General features: G+C 38.6%; 1 protein-coding gene across 1 annotated transcript in view; it reads right to left on the minus strand.

Annotated features, from left to right (window-relative positions):
* Window positions 1-6,632, minus strand: part of LOC108055244 (ankyrin repeat domain-containing protein SOWAHB-like) — a 31,308-nt gene extending 24,676 nt beyond the window's left edge. Inside the window, exons 1-2 of the mRNA XM_017138533.3 lie at window positions 6,396-6,632; window positions 5,656-6,302 (exon numbers count right to left, since the gene is read on the minus strand). Coding sequence (XP_016994022.3) covers window positions 5,656-6,302; window positions 6,396-6,522 — 774 coding nt within the window. The 5' untranslated portion in view covers window positions 6,523-6,632. The remainder of the gene's footprint in view (window positions 1-5,655; window positions 6,303-6,395) is intronic.
* Between the last annotated feature and the right edge of the window lie 6,803 nt (window positions 6,633-13,435).

The following is a 13,435-nucleotide window of genomic DNA, read 5'->3' on the forward strand; positions in this document are numbered from 1 at the left end:
GAGACGCAGGGCCCCTGGCAAAGTGGCCATGTCAATGCTAAACAAAAGAACCCAACCCCAAGCCGAACCCCATTCAAGGGAAACTCAACCGAACCGAACTGAAATGAACCGCCCACAACACTTTGAAAAAAATTATTGCAGGTGCAAACATTTTTTAAGGGTTTCAAGTTGGAAACTGTTATATATATCCTCTTAATAACTTTGGTTTCTAAGATGATAAATAATGCAATTTTAAGGAAAGATATTATAGATTTTCCCCATTTTTATAGGACAACCATTGGAGTCTTCTTATATAAGTAGCTTAAGTGAGCGATAGGAAGGAACTACATTTCCTTAATTATTATTAAAAATATGGACTCATACCATAAGTCCTTTTCATATCTTCTTATAATAAGAGAGATATAAAGTAAGATGGAAACTCATTAAGCTAAATGTTATTTTGACCAACATAATAAATATAATAAATATATTTTTTTTGAAACAATACCCTTTCACATAATTTATTTTTTGAAGCAATACTCTTTCATATAATTAAAATAATTTAATAAATTTAAAGGCCCACATATCCTTTACATTTTGGTTTAAATAGCACCCTTTAAAACTAATGATGTACTTTTTTTCGACTGCAGGCACCCACCCTCAAGATTGTCTCCAATTCGATGGTATGTTGCTTTTTTATGGCTTTAGCTCGACAAAAAGGGAGGAGACAGCAAAACGAAATAAAAAAGGCAAAACCCAGAGCAGCTCGGACTGGAACTCCAACTTCGAATCCGGACGGGGAATTGGGGGTTGTGGAGCACCGGTTGCCCTTGTCTATCGCCCGGCCCACTCATCCTCCCCAATCGCTTGTTTGTTGGCCAGTTTTCTTATGTCCCGTGTTTGTCCCTTTATGCCCGATATTATATCACACAGCTGGCCGTTGTCCTTTGCCAGGATGTGGCCCTGGCCATGGGTTCTGTGTCCCGGGTCCTGGGCTATGTGGGCTATCCAAGGGACTCGGGGTCTGGGCCAGCATGTCCCTTCAGTGTTTACGTTGGCCCGGCGAGTCTTACCTTTGGACCGATGCCACAAAATGGTCGTGTTTGCCATTTCCATGGGTCCTGGGACTCCGTCCGTTTCTGTCAAAGGGGGCGTTCGTTTGGTCGGTGGTCTGACTGACTGCTCCTTGTCCGGCGAACAGCGGCAAACGGGTGAAAATTGTTGCTGTTGTAAATTTAACCGCTTCGGGACACAGTCCGTTGTTGTTTAACAGCAATAACAACTTTTGGTTTGTTTCCTTACATTTTTAATTGGGTCCTTTGTGGCTGGGATGGCCGTGATGAGAATAGCTTTGCCTAACTAATTTCTATTGCTGCTTATTGGCTATGTTAACATGTTTCACCAACTTGTTTTATGCAAAGGGTTTCGCCACGGGTTCGTTCGTTCCGTTTCGTCCCTGCCACGCCCCTCGATCCACGCCTTAGTTTCGATGTGGGTCGGGATGGCAGTTTTATATGCATTCTGGGACACGAGAGGTGCCTCCTATTTTAATAAGAATATATGCGGTCTGTTTGATGCTGCAGTCCACTTTTGGGAAGGGATTTGCTTTAAAGGATATTTGTGACGATGCCAGGGGGTTTAAATTAGAGTCACAGAACATCAACAAAACTTTGCATTAGTTTTTGTTTACTGGACTGGAGGGGGGAATTTAATTTCAGGCATTTCCGACAGCATTTTGAATTTATTCATGAAAACTTAGTTCTTTTATGAATATTATGTTTTAAAATTTATGTTAAAAATACAACAATGTAAAGCTTTCACAAAACTTAATTTTTTCATTTTGCAAACCCCTCATTATAAAGATTTAAACAATATCACTCTTTATTTCCATTTAAAAAAACTCTACCAATTCCACGAATTTTAATAATACCAAACATCACGAATACAAAAATTTGCCTATTTTCTTTGTTGAAGGTATACATATCTTTAAATTGTTTTTAATATTATTTTTTTAAGCTTAAGTTTAGCCTTAACCTTTCCAATTTCATTAATCAAAATTTGGTAAAACTCAAATTTGTATACTTCTATCAATATTAGTTATTTAAACAAAAAAATAACAACAAGTCCGGTTATTTTTTTAGGGCGTAAATTAATCAATCCTTTTCCAACACACAACGGTGCTGAGTGAGCGTAGAAAATGCAAAATCATCGGGCTAATTAAAAACGATCGAAACGAATTTAATTGATCAGCTAGCTGAGACTCCAGACTCTCATAGTTACAGTTGCGACGCCAAAATTTCACGGTTCGTCATGATAGATCTACTCCACTTGCTCCCAAGTTTTTCGGTCACGGCGGGAAAAAATCCCATGAATTAGAATCCCTCCTTTAAATTCCTAGGAACATGATGCGTCACTTTCTTTTCGGCCAGCAATGATTAGTTATTTCTTTTGATGAACAAAAAACGAGCATCCATCAAACCTATCCCAATATTGTTTACAACTGAATTTTAATAATTGCGTGAAGACGGTTGGCGCCATCCGAAATGATGGTGTGTCTTGTTAGCGAATCAATTTGTTAACAAGCTGTAAGCGCTTATATACTTTCTTTATCTCCAATGGTCTAAATAGGAGCTATCAATTCGATCAAGTAAGTGATAGCCCTTATTTTAACTGTATTCATGTCGCAGACAAATTAATAATGACTTGTAGAAAAAGGCGAATGGCTCATGCGAACGAATTCACATGATGAATGCATATTCATTTAAATGATATATTTTTTCCAAGTTGTTCAACTTAAAATTTTCTTTTTACAAAAGTTGGAGCAACTTTTACTTTTTTGAAAATATTATTAAACAATTTAATTTAATTCGTATATCTTTTTTTTGTTAGCCCATAAAACGCAAACCTCTTTAAAATTAATACAGAGGAGTACAACTAATTTAAGATTCCTTTCAAATACTAAATTCCACGCTGTTTTGTGGTGATAGTAAAAATCCCCCATGGCTTCCATTTAATTTCGACTTAATTTTTATATTTTTAATTTGGCCTCTCAAGAACGGGATGTGTAAATCCGAAAACATGAAATACGTGAGAAATACGAAGTTGCGGCAGTGATGCTTTGAGACAGATTCCCGATATAAGGACGAGTTTGATTTTTCCATGTCCGAACGTCTGTACAAATAGGCACTTAAGTTCGCTTCCCGATGTTTTAGTGGGATTTTATAGCATCTGACGTACCGTTGACAATCTTAGTTTGACGAACATCCACTGCTGCGGAGCATCTTCCGCCAAACACGATACAATGGGATGGGATGGGATACGATGGGATGGCACCATCCGTCTCGCAGACAGATTCGGATGATTTATGCACTGGGGATATTCGTTCTCAACTCTAAATTGCGTGATTGACAGTCCTAAGTGGATGACAGTTGTTTGACAACTCGGCCCTATTGCACTACTATATCGTGTAACATTAACTAAGAAACGATTTTTCCGTAACGCTTGACAAATTCCACTGCCACATGCTCCCGGGATTGATATTTCTAAATTAGAATCTTGAAACGGACACGCTACAAATTATATATGTATGTGCAGACATTTGAGTGGATTTCGTTTGATGATTTGAAGGCCTATTCATAAGACAAAATAAATTTGGGGATCTAGAAATGGCTTAAACTGAAAGGCTTGTGGTAAATATGCTCTCAAGACTCAGATAAACATTTCACTTTTTTAAACATAATTTTAAATTAGGACTTGAATTATTAGTTTACCCTAGGAAATTATAGAAATATTGGTTTATTTACATTTTCCAACCAATTTCCAAAATTAAATAAGTTTGAACACAACTTTTCTTTTAAATAAGTTCTTTTATAACATAATTAATAATTTAAACAATATAAAATACATTTTTATTCCTAAATAAAATGTTGTTTAAAATATTCAAATTATATATTATTTTTCTGATTCTATTTGATTGTATATTTTTGGAGGAGGCAGCCTGTCCAGGCAGACATTTATTGGCGGCAACATTTCTCACGTAACTCATTTTTAGCTTGTCCTCGCTGTGTTCGTACACATAATAGGCTTTTGGGGTATAAAAAAAAAGAAAATAAAGGCGGGTAGAAAAACAGCTTGCAGTGCAAACGCCCGGCCTAAGTGTCGTCATGGCCAGTTGATGGAACAAAGTTACTAAATCGAATTCGGAATCGGAATCGGACTACATGTGTCCGCACATGTACGTACACATGTCGGGCATCAGCTCTCCAGCTCTTCAGCACTCCAGCTCTCGAATGCGCGGCGACAAAGCCGGGACAGAAAAACGGACAGAAAAGCGAACGGAACGATGCAGGCGCATGTAGTTTTATGAGACTTACATTTATATTGTCCACTAATAAAATTAATGGATTTATTCAATTCGGGCTGTGCTGGTGGCAATTCGTGACAAGGCCCTGGGAACTGGGCACTGACAGACAGTTGGGTGACCAGCTTAGTTCGAGCCAGCCATTCTGCCAAGCTGCCATTCCGCTATTCAGCCAGCAGTTCCACTTGAGGTGGCCCAAAGCCCTGGGACAGCCACTGATGCATTGACAATAATTGCTCGGGGTTCCAAGGGCCCCAGATCTAATCTGACCCTGATTTGTAGCCGAGGAATACCAACCAGCCCTCTGTGTTGCCATTCAGTCATAAGTAGTGATGGGAAAGGTACCTTTTTAATCCTATTATACATATGCAAAGAAATACTTCTAAATGTGTGCAACATCATTTTATAATCTAAGTATCCCTTGGGTAGGAAACTTTTTGTTTTTGCCCCTTAAAAATAAAACAAAATACAAATTTTGTTTTCAAATTAAACATTTGTTTTTTTAGGTGTCAATAAAAGCAATTTGAAAAAGGTTCCGTAAGCTCGGGCTCTTTTACAAATCATTAAAACTCACCGAAAAAATAATATATAAAAATTAATTAAGTTACTTTAGACTTATATCTAATCCTTTTTTTAGGTACTTTGAACCAAAAAGAAAATTTCGAACGGGTCACATTTCCCTACATTCAAACAAATGTTCTGCCGACTGAAAAATGCAAAAACTGGAGTCCCAAGTTCAACTTTATGGATTATTTATTGAATTTTTAATTTTTTGTTAGAGGAAAAAATCGAAAGAACTCGAATACTCAGAAAAATAAAAGTAAAAAGAACAAAAATAGGTAAAGTTTTCCAAACTTTCTTTAATTTTCAAAAATAATCACTGAAAAATTCTATAAGTCGTATTGTCATTAGTTAAAAAGAACTAAGTTCTAAAAATAAATCATTATAAAATTATTTCCTAGATATCTTTGAATTTGCAGCTAAAACAAAAGGTAAAGAGAATTTTTTGTACTGAGGTAAGACAGATAGTACTGAAAATAACTTTCTTGAGTCCCCTTCTCTGGACACTTTTTATGAAAATATTCTTAGCGCTGTGATAATTAATCACAACTAAGCCCCTGCAAAAAAAGAGTCGCATATTTGAATTGTCTTGGAGCGAATCTTCCCACTGACACACAGGAAATGGAACAAATTGTGGCACCGCTGGGAGGGAATGGCCCACGAGACACCCTCACCCGCATCCTCACCCGAAGAACCAGAACCCCTTGCCCGCATGACGACGGCTAATGCCCCTTAACCGGTTTTGAGTCACTCACCTTCTCTGGCTTCTTCTTGGCCGGTGGCGATATGATTTTGGCCTCCTCTTCGGATGCCATCCGGTTAAACTTGCGCGTAGCCTCCTTCACGCTGATGGGATTCTCGGCCACATCGCTCGCCTCGCTTTTTGTGGGATCGCTCTTCTCCAGCTTCTCGTTGGAACTGGAGTCCGTGGAGGCCTCCGAGGAGAAGGAGAACCGGGGTATGTTCTCCTTGTTGTCGGTCACATCGATGGAGTTGGATCGGGATGATGGTTTCTCCGGCTGATCCTCCTCCTCTGGCTTAATCTCGGGTTGCTTCTCCAGACGGGCCGGTTCTATGCGCTTTATGGCAGCTGTGAATTCATCCACGCACTCCTGGTAGTTCTCCTGGTGCTCCTTGGCAATGGAGACCACTGCTGCTGGCGGGGATGTGACCATGGGAGGGGGCTTGTAGGGCGGAGGCTGCCTCATGGGGGAGTCAAAGTTCAGGGAGGCGCCGCCGGGACTCGAGGGCTCCGAAGCGGCGGCCACCGCGCGCTCCACCACTTCCTCCGTGGGGCATTCGTTCACATATTTCTTGCGCAGTATCAAAAACTTTTGGTTATTCTCGTTCTTTATCGTGGAGAGCAGGGTGACGTAGGTCTTGAAACGCTTGCGGGCCTCATCTGCAATTGATAATCATAGAAAACAACCATTTCACAACAGAGTTTTCACTATTGGCCATTCAACAGGTTCCAAAAGACAAACAAATGACTCACTTTGCGACTGCGGGTGGGTGAGGAATTTTTTAAAGTGCTTTACCAGCGCGTGATTCGTCACCTTGCAGTCGTTGGCCAACATGTAATTGCGAATCTCCGCAATGGACAACTCTTTCGGCAGCTCCATTGCACTCGGAATTTCACTTTTAAACACTTTTAAACGCGAAAAACGAAATAAAAAACACGCACAACAAACAAAAACATTCGACCAGGGCGACGGACGCACTGCGATTGTTGCATCCCTCGTGTGTTGCGGAAAAAAGCTCGCTGATTTCGCTGGATGACTGAAGGCTGGTTGCTATGGTTTATTTAAATTATATATTTTACTGGTTTATTAATATTGTTTGTTTATTAATATTAATATTAATATTGTGTTTCAAAATATATAAACTTAAAATGATAAATTTATATTGATTCAAAAATACATTTATTTTTGATAGATTTAAGTGTTGGCAAGCCGAAGTTGTTATTCCCTTGCATCAATACAATTGAGGTTTGAATAGATTAAATTATAGATTAGAATAAAACGAAAAAGTTAAAGAATAAACAACTAAATATATGGGCACTTCCAAAATGTCGCTCGGGACATTTGCACACCTTTAAAGTTGAACAAAAATTGTAAAACAATGGATTTTAATTTTAATTGTGGGCTTTTCTTTTTACTCTTCCCAAGCTCTATTTTTGGTAAAAATCTTGATTTTGTACCACTTTTAGTTTTTAAGATATCGGTAAAAAACTGCCGTATTCGCTCGGGACAAAAATAGAAGTGGATTTCGGGGAAGTTCATACAACACCAGAAATTAGCGAATTCTGATGGAATATTTGAATGCGATTTTTTTAGAATGTTGTTCAAACATGTCGCTGTGAAATGCTTTTGGTTTCACTCAAAAATTCTTTGCCGTTTTTTTTTTATGCAGTTTCAACCACATTCGCTCGGGACATGTCGCTCGGGACATTTTTTCCGACTGTTTTGTAAAGCGGATTTCTTTACCTCTATCTCTCAATCGCTGGATGTTTTGCTTTTAACTTAATAGTTTAGCATGTGAATGAAGCATTCAGTACAGAAAAATGTCACATATTAGCATTCCTATAGGATAAATTAACAATAGAAGACAGGTCCAAAAAATAACAAAAAAATAGCCAAAAACTGATTTTTGCGTATATTGGTGGGGTTTGTCATAAAAATAATCAAACTATACTCCAAATTTGTAGTTAAGCTCAGTATCCAACTAATTAGAAACTAATATCGGGGCAAAATCATGTGGAAATATCTTTTATTCAAGTTTCAAGGTTTTTGGCTTGGTGGACTTTTTTTTGGAAGTGCCCATATGTAAATATAATTTTAATATTTATTATATGATGGCATACAATTTTGATTTATTTTTCTCTATTGTTGCTATGCGAGCTATAAGATATAGACGTCCAATCGACACGCACACAAAATAGTCGATTTGGAAAGTACCTATCTATTGCATAATATAAGATAGTTCATGGAAAATAAGAATTTTAACCCTACTTTAAATTTAACAGGCGGACGAGAAAACGGCCCTAAGAGACATTTTTTTAAATCATTTCTTAATTTTCTCTTTTTTCTGATTATTCTTATCCTGTGATTATTGCTATTAATGATTAATCTTCATAAATGTATCGATTCGTTAATTCCTTAACAAAAAATGTAAGCTGTTAAAATCCAAATGCAAAATTCTCTTATGAAGTTCTGAAACATTTTCTATCAGTATAATTTTGTGCTGTATCCTTACCAGACGTACAAAAAGGGATATGAAAGGATTATAATCAATTATGAAATCCCTTTGGCATGCTAACTTATAAAACACAGTAGAAGTTAATTTGCATAAAATACAATTCAAATCAACTTGAAGCCGTCTGTTTCGAGACGATTTTATTATGCAAAAGAAATATTTAAAACAGCTCCGAATTAATTCCTGAGACACTGTCGAGTGGAAATTGAGGGGGCGGCACTGGCGGAATAATCCCACCCACCCAGAATCGGAGAGCTAACTTGGTAGTACGAGTATGTGGGCCATGGATTGAGTTGATTTCCTTCTCAATTGGCCAAACTTGGCTTGGTTTGGGGCCCTGTATGTGTGGCAATTTGTTGAATCGACGTCATTTATCATCCGCACTGAGAGTTCTAGCCGAAAGGAAGCCACAGCCGATGACAGTGACAATGGCGCATCTGGATACACAGATTGGGATTGTATCTTTCACTTGCATTTCAAGATGCAAATGTCAAGACGTGTTGTCCTCCCCACCCCGTCCCCAACCCCATTTCCATACCCATTCACATACCCATTACCCCCGAGGATTCTCCAGAATGACTCGGTGGCGCAGATGCGCACTAATTTGTATGCCCGCACTCTTTGGACTTGGATTCGTTTTCGGATGGATAAATGTATCTGATGGGCAGGAGGAAGCGTGCTCGGCTCATAAATGTGCCCTAATAAATGCCTCTTATTTATTCTTTTATTTGGGATTCGATATAAGAGCGAGTTTGTCCACGAGTTATAGGGAAAGTAAATAAAGCAAGATAAAGCTAATAACTTGCTAACAAAATAACAATAAAACTAAAATAAACGTTTTTTAAATATTTGATTTCGAAATAACATTAGCGGAAACCAAAACTAAATTATATTTCTCTAAATATACTATGCTACTAACTTTAAAATGATGGAAAAACAATTTATTTGTTAAATTATTTCATATTCTACTTCCGAGTTTTTTTTTAAATGTACCAGAGATCTACGACATAATAGATTTCAAAATATATTTAGAATAATTTCATTAAATATTTTTCATAATGGCAACTTTCTTAAATACTTATTTTAACGAATCAAACAAAAATTTTTTAAATTGTTTGCCTTGAAAAACTTATAAATGTATATAATAATTAAAAGGTAGTGAGATAACATTTTTAGATTTATATACGAAACTAGCTATATAGTGATAAAAAGCGATGATATACAAGCTAGTTTGACACAGCTGACCGACATTTGAATCCCATTTCGTTCAAAAGAGTGCTTTTAAGGACTTTAATTAACTAAGTGCTTTTACTACTATCCCAACTGAAAGCATTCCAATCTCAGAGCAAGCGAGAAATGGCTCGTCAGTGCGATTAGAGCAATGTTAAATGTTCGGCATTTGCAGCCGGATTATGCAATTGTCACCGATTGCGACGCAAAGTGGCGCCTGATAAGCGTCGCAAATTAAATTATATGCCGTATGAAGTGCGAGTATCTGTATCTGGAGGTAGTTTTCCCAGCGAATAGCGAATGCCACTTCGGCACGACAAGAGAACGTCTGGGCAGCTTTTTCCGATCTGGGGGAGTTGGCATTGGTGCGGGCGAGGATTGGCAGCAGCCATCTTGTAGCTGCGGATACTGGTGTATCCCTCAGATACTTTGCCCCCCTTTCCCTCCCACTCTCTTGAAAAACCCCAGTTTTTTTTTTGTTTGTACACCGGTTGGCGTCAGTGTCGAAGGCAACAGACAGCGATCGACGGCGACGATCCTCGATAGTTGCAACTTGCAGCGTTTGTCTTGTCCCGGGGATGGGGATGGTATGGGCTGGTAGAGAATGGCATAGGCATTGGATGGAATGGTTTAGGAGGCTATAAGATGGAATGGGCTGCTGCTGCGGCATAATTGGCAATTGGGGAATGGGGCAACGGGAGTGGGAGCGGCAATGGCAGGGGGAATGGATTGCGAATGGGCATGAGAATGGCACTGGGCTCACTCACTTTTATGACTTTTTTTTGCCAACTGCCAGCTTCACTCGGAGAATTGTTCGTAAAATTAATAAAAAAAGTAATTCATAAAAAAATTTATTAATAAACAATGAAAGCCATATTTGCAAAAAAGATTTAAAAAGATTTAAAGTGATTTGCCAGACATTTATAGTAAAATATAGTAACGTACAGATAGGAATAAAGAAATTAAAAAAAAATCCTTTTCAAGGTTATTCAAAGTATTAAAACTCACCAAAATATTTACTTAGAACATAACATAATCATTAAAAATTACATTAAATCCTTAAATAGCATTAAAACTTAGTTTACAGAATAAGTTTGAACGTATTAAATAAATAATTCTAATAAAATAAATGCTGAGTATTGAAATAGGGAATTTAGAATCTATTGGAGTTTAATCTTTTTATTGTTAATTTAAATAAAATATTACTAAGAATCAAACAAAAATCAAGAATATAATAAATTGTTAGTCCTCTAAATGTTTTCAGATTTATGATGTGTACCCTAAATAAAATAAACGACTTGATGAAGAACCCCCTTCAAGTTCAGAACATTAAAGGAATGACGACCTTTTTTTTGAGGTTTTTCGTGGCCCGTCAAATTTTTCGAGTGTGCCAACTAACGCCGGCTGTCTATCTGGCCCAGTCAAATCGAAGTCGTGGCCGGATTGAGTTTGTTTCTGTGTTCGGCTTAGCCAAGATTCCCTCATTTCTAACCTGCGATTCGACTTTATTTATTTCTCCATTCCTCCTGACCCCTGGAGAGTGGCGCCTAAAATTACACGAGGTCTTTTCAAGCGGCAGCGGGGGCAGCTGTCACCGCGGATTGCTCAAGAATCGGAGATTTATTGTGACCGGGAATCGCTCGGATCGGATTGGATTGAATTGGATTGTTCGAAAAGTCAAAAACCCGGATAGCCGGGTAGCGTAATGCTCAGCAGATGTCGGCGGTTCCACGCAATCCTGGGCAGCCTTTTAAGTAGTCTGACAGTCATTATTGAACCATTACCAAATGAGCAGTGCGCATTATAAATGAGCACATAAAACATAAACGTTGTCGCCGGGCACGAGAGCCGATTACTGCAATTTAGCACCCCCACTTGGCCCTCATCCCCTGAAGTCCTTGTAGTCCTATAGTATCACGTCAACTTCAGATCGTCATATGTTGCTATTTCCGACGGGGAGCTCGGGAATTCGCTCATATGCCATATAGAGTGCTTCGATTTTGATGGTGGATGTGGAGTGGATGATGGCAGAGGACTGTGGTCAAATGCTTTAGCTCGCACCGGGATTTCGGCTCGTTTCGCCCGGCTTAGCCCGACTCCCAAGTGGGATTATGTCACTTCCCGGTGACATTTGCATTTTGATTGACAAACTCATTTAGCGCCTGCAGTGAGTCGTCCTTCGTCCTTGCCCTCTGCGTCCTTGTGCGTCTGCAATATCCCCCTGCTCGTCCATTCTCGAGTGTATTTGCCAAGCGCTTAAGAGATTTTCAATTACACTTATTTCAGTAACAATGAAACGGTATTTAAATGCTTTGATTCAAAATATTTACACTTTGGGGGTGCAGAGTTCATCAAACCCTAAGCTGATAATACGTATTAGCTACTTATTAAGTGGAAAAGGTAATGGGTTATTGGAAAATGTATGAAATATTTAAAAAGAACTGCAAAATAATTGTATTTTTTATTGCCTAAACAGAGTTTCTTTAAAATTAGTACTATATTTCATTTCGTTTTTATCTTCTTTTTTTTTGATGAAGTGATTGTTTATTTATCTATTGATCCTTAACTTTTTCACATAATATTGAAATGGTTTTTTTATATGGTGAAAGTAAATGTAACTAATTTATTTTTCAGGCTATAAAGTTTTTTTTTTGCTTTTTAACATTTTAAATGTTTTGCCTTTTACTTAACTAAATTAAATGCAATAACTTTCAATACATTCTTAATGACTAATGCAAACATGTGTGCATATATAATCCCTTAGTAGTAAATCAATAGAAAATGCAATATTTTAGAGGCTTTTATATTTTGCAGAAAATCTGTCAAATTTTTGGCAACCTGTGACATATGTAAATGAATGTCTCTTTTGAGTATATTTTATTTATCCACCCACCATATTTGATATCAATTTAATTGTTTATATTTCCAATTTTGTTGCCGTTAATGTCAGAAACTAAATTGTATTTACTTATATTCCTATAAGCCAAATATTGCATAATGAGTAGAACTCAATTACGCGTTTGCAAGCGTAGCGATATATTCATGTGACAATTTTTAATGTTTTCTGACAACCATTAAAGTCGAGCCCGCTGAAAATGACAACAATAAACGCGGCGGGAAAAAAGGGAAAGGTTGCCATAGAGTGTGTGTGGTGCGTATCGAGTCCTGACCCTTCTTTCAGACCCGGATCCCCGAATCCCCTGATCCCTGCAACCCCTGCTCTTCTTTCGAAGATCCGAACCGAACGGAACCGAACTCGACAGGCGTCAGTGGCGAGTGTTGTGACAGTTTTTGCCGGCGAATATAATAAAAATAAAAATATATTTCATTTTCCACGGGGTTCGAGGGATTGGGCTTGGGTTCTGGTTCTGGAAATGGAAATGGAATCATTGCCGTTGCCATTTGCTGGCTATTTTGAAATTGATATATGCATAAACCGCAGTGACAGATGTTGCAATTAAAACGGCATAAAACGGTGGAGGAAATACCACCACCATATCTACCGAACTCGAATCCGAATCCGAATTCCTGATATATATGTTTATACCTACATCCATATATATATATTTGTACTTTATCGAGTGGCGTGAAAAGTGCGCGCTGTCAGCTTGACAGGCGGACAGCTCAATTGTCAAAATAGGTTTTAAGTGCCGTCGACTGATTTGTAAGTGAAGTGCACATCTTGCCACCGCCACTGCCAATTGCGATTCCAATCCGCATCCCGATCCAAGTTTTTCGAGATTCTGGCTCAGGACTCTCGACTCTTGGACTCTCGATTCTCGACTCAGAGGGTGGTCAGTGTGTGGCTGCCGCAAATGGAAACGCCCCATGTGGTTGCCACTCGTCTGGTGTGTACCATCATGCTGACCCATTGATTGATTGCATTTGGCCCGGCGCTGCCACGCCCCCCGCCGCCTGTCCGCCTCCTTACCGCCTCGCCCCCCTTACCCCCCTTTGGCTGCCCCCTTTCGCCCAGCGAAACCCAGCGATTGCAAAAGCGCCACTCGTAAAACGCGCAACACAGCAAATATTGTACTTAACACCCGGAGG

This window comes from Drosophila takahashii, chromosome 3L (assembly GCF_030179915.1).
Source record: "Drosophila takahashii strain IR98-3 E-12201 chromosome 3L, DtakHiC1v2, whole genome shotgun sequence".
In the NCBI taxonomy this organism is placed as follows: Eukaryota; Metazoa; Arthropoda; class Insecta; order Diptera; family Drosophilidae; genus Drosophila; species Drosophila takahashii.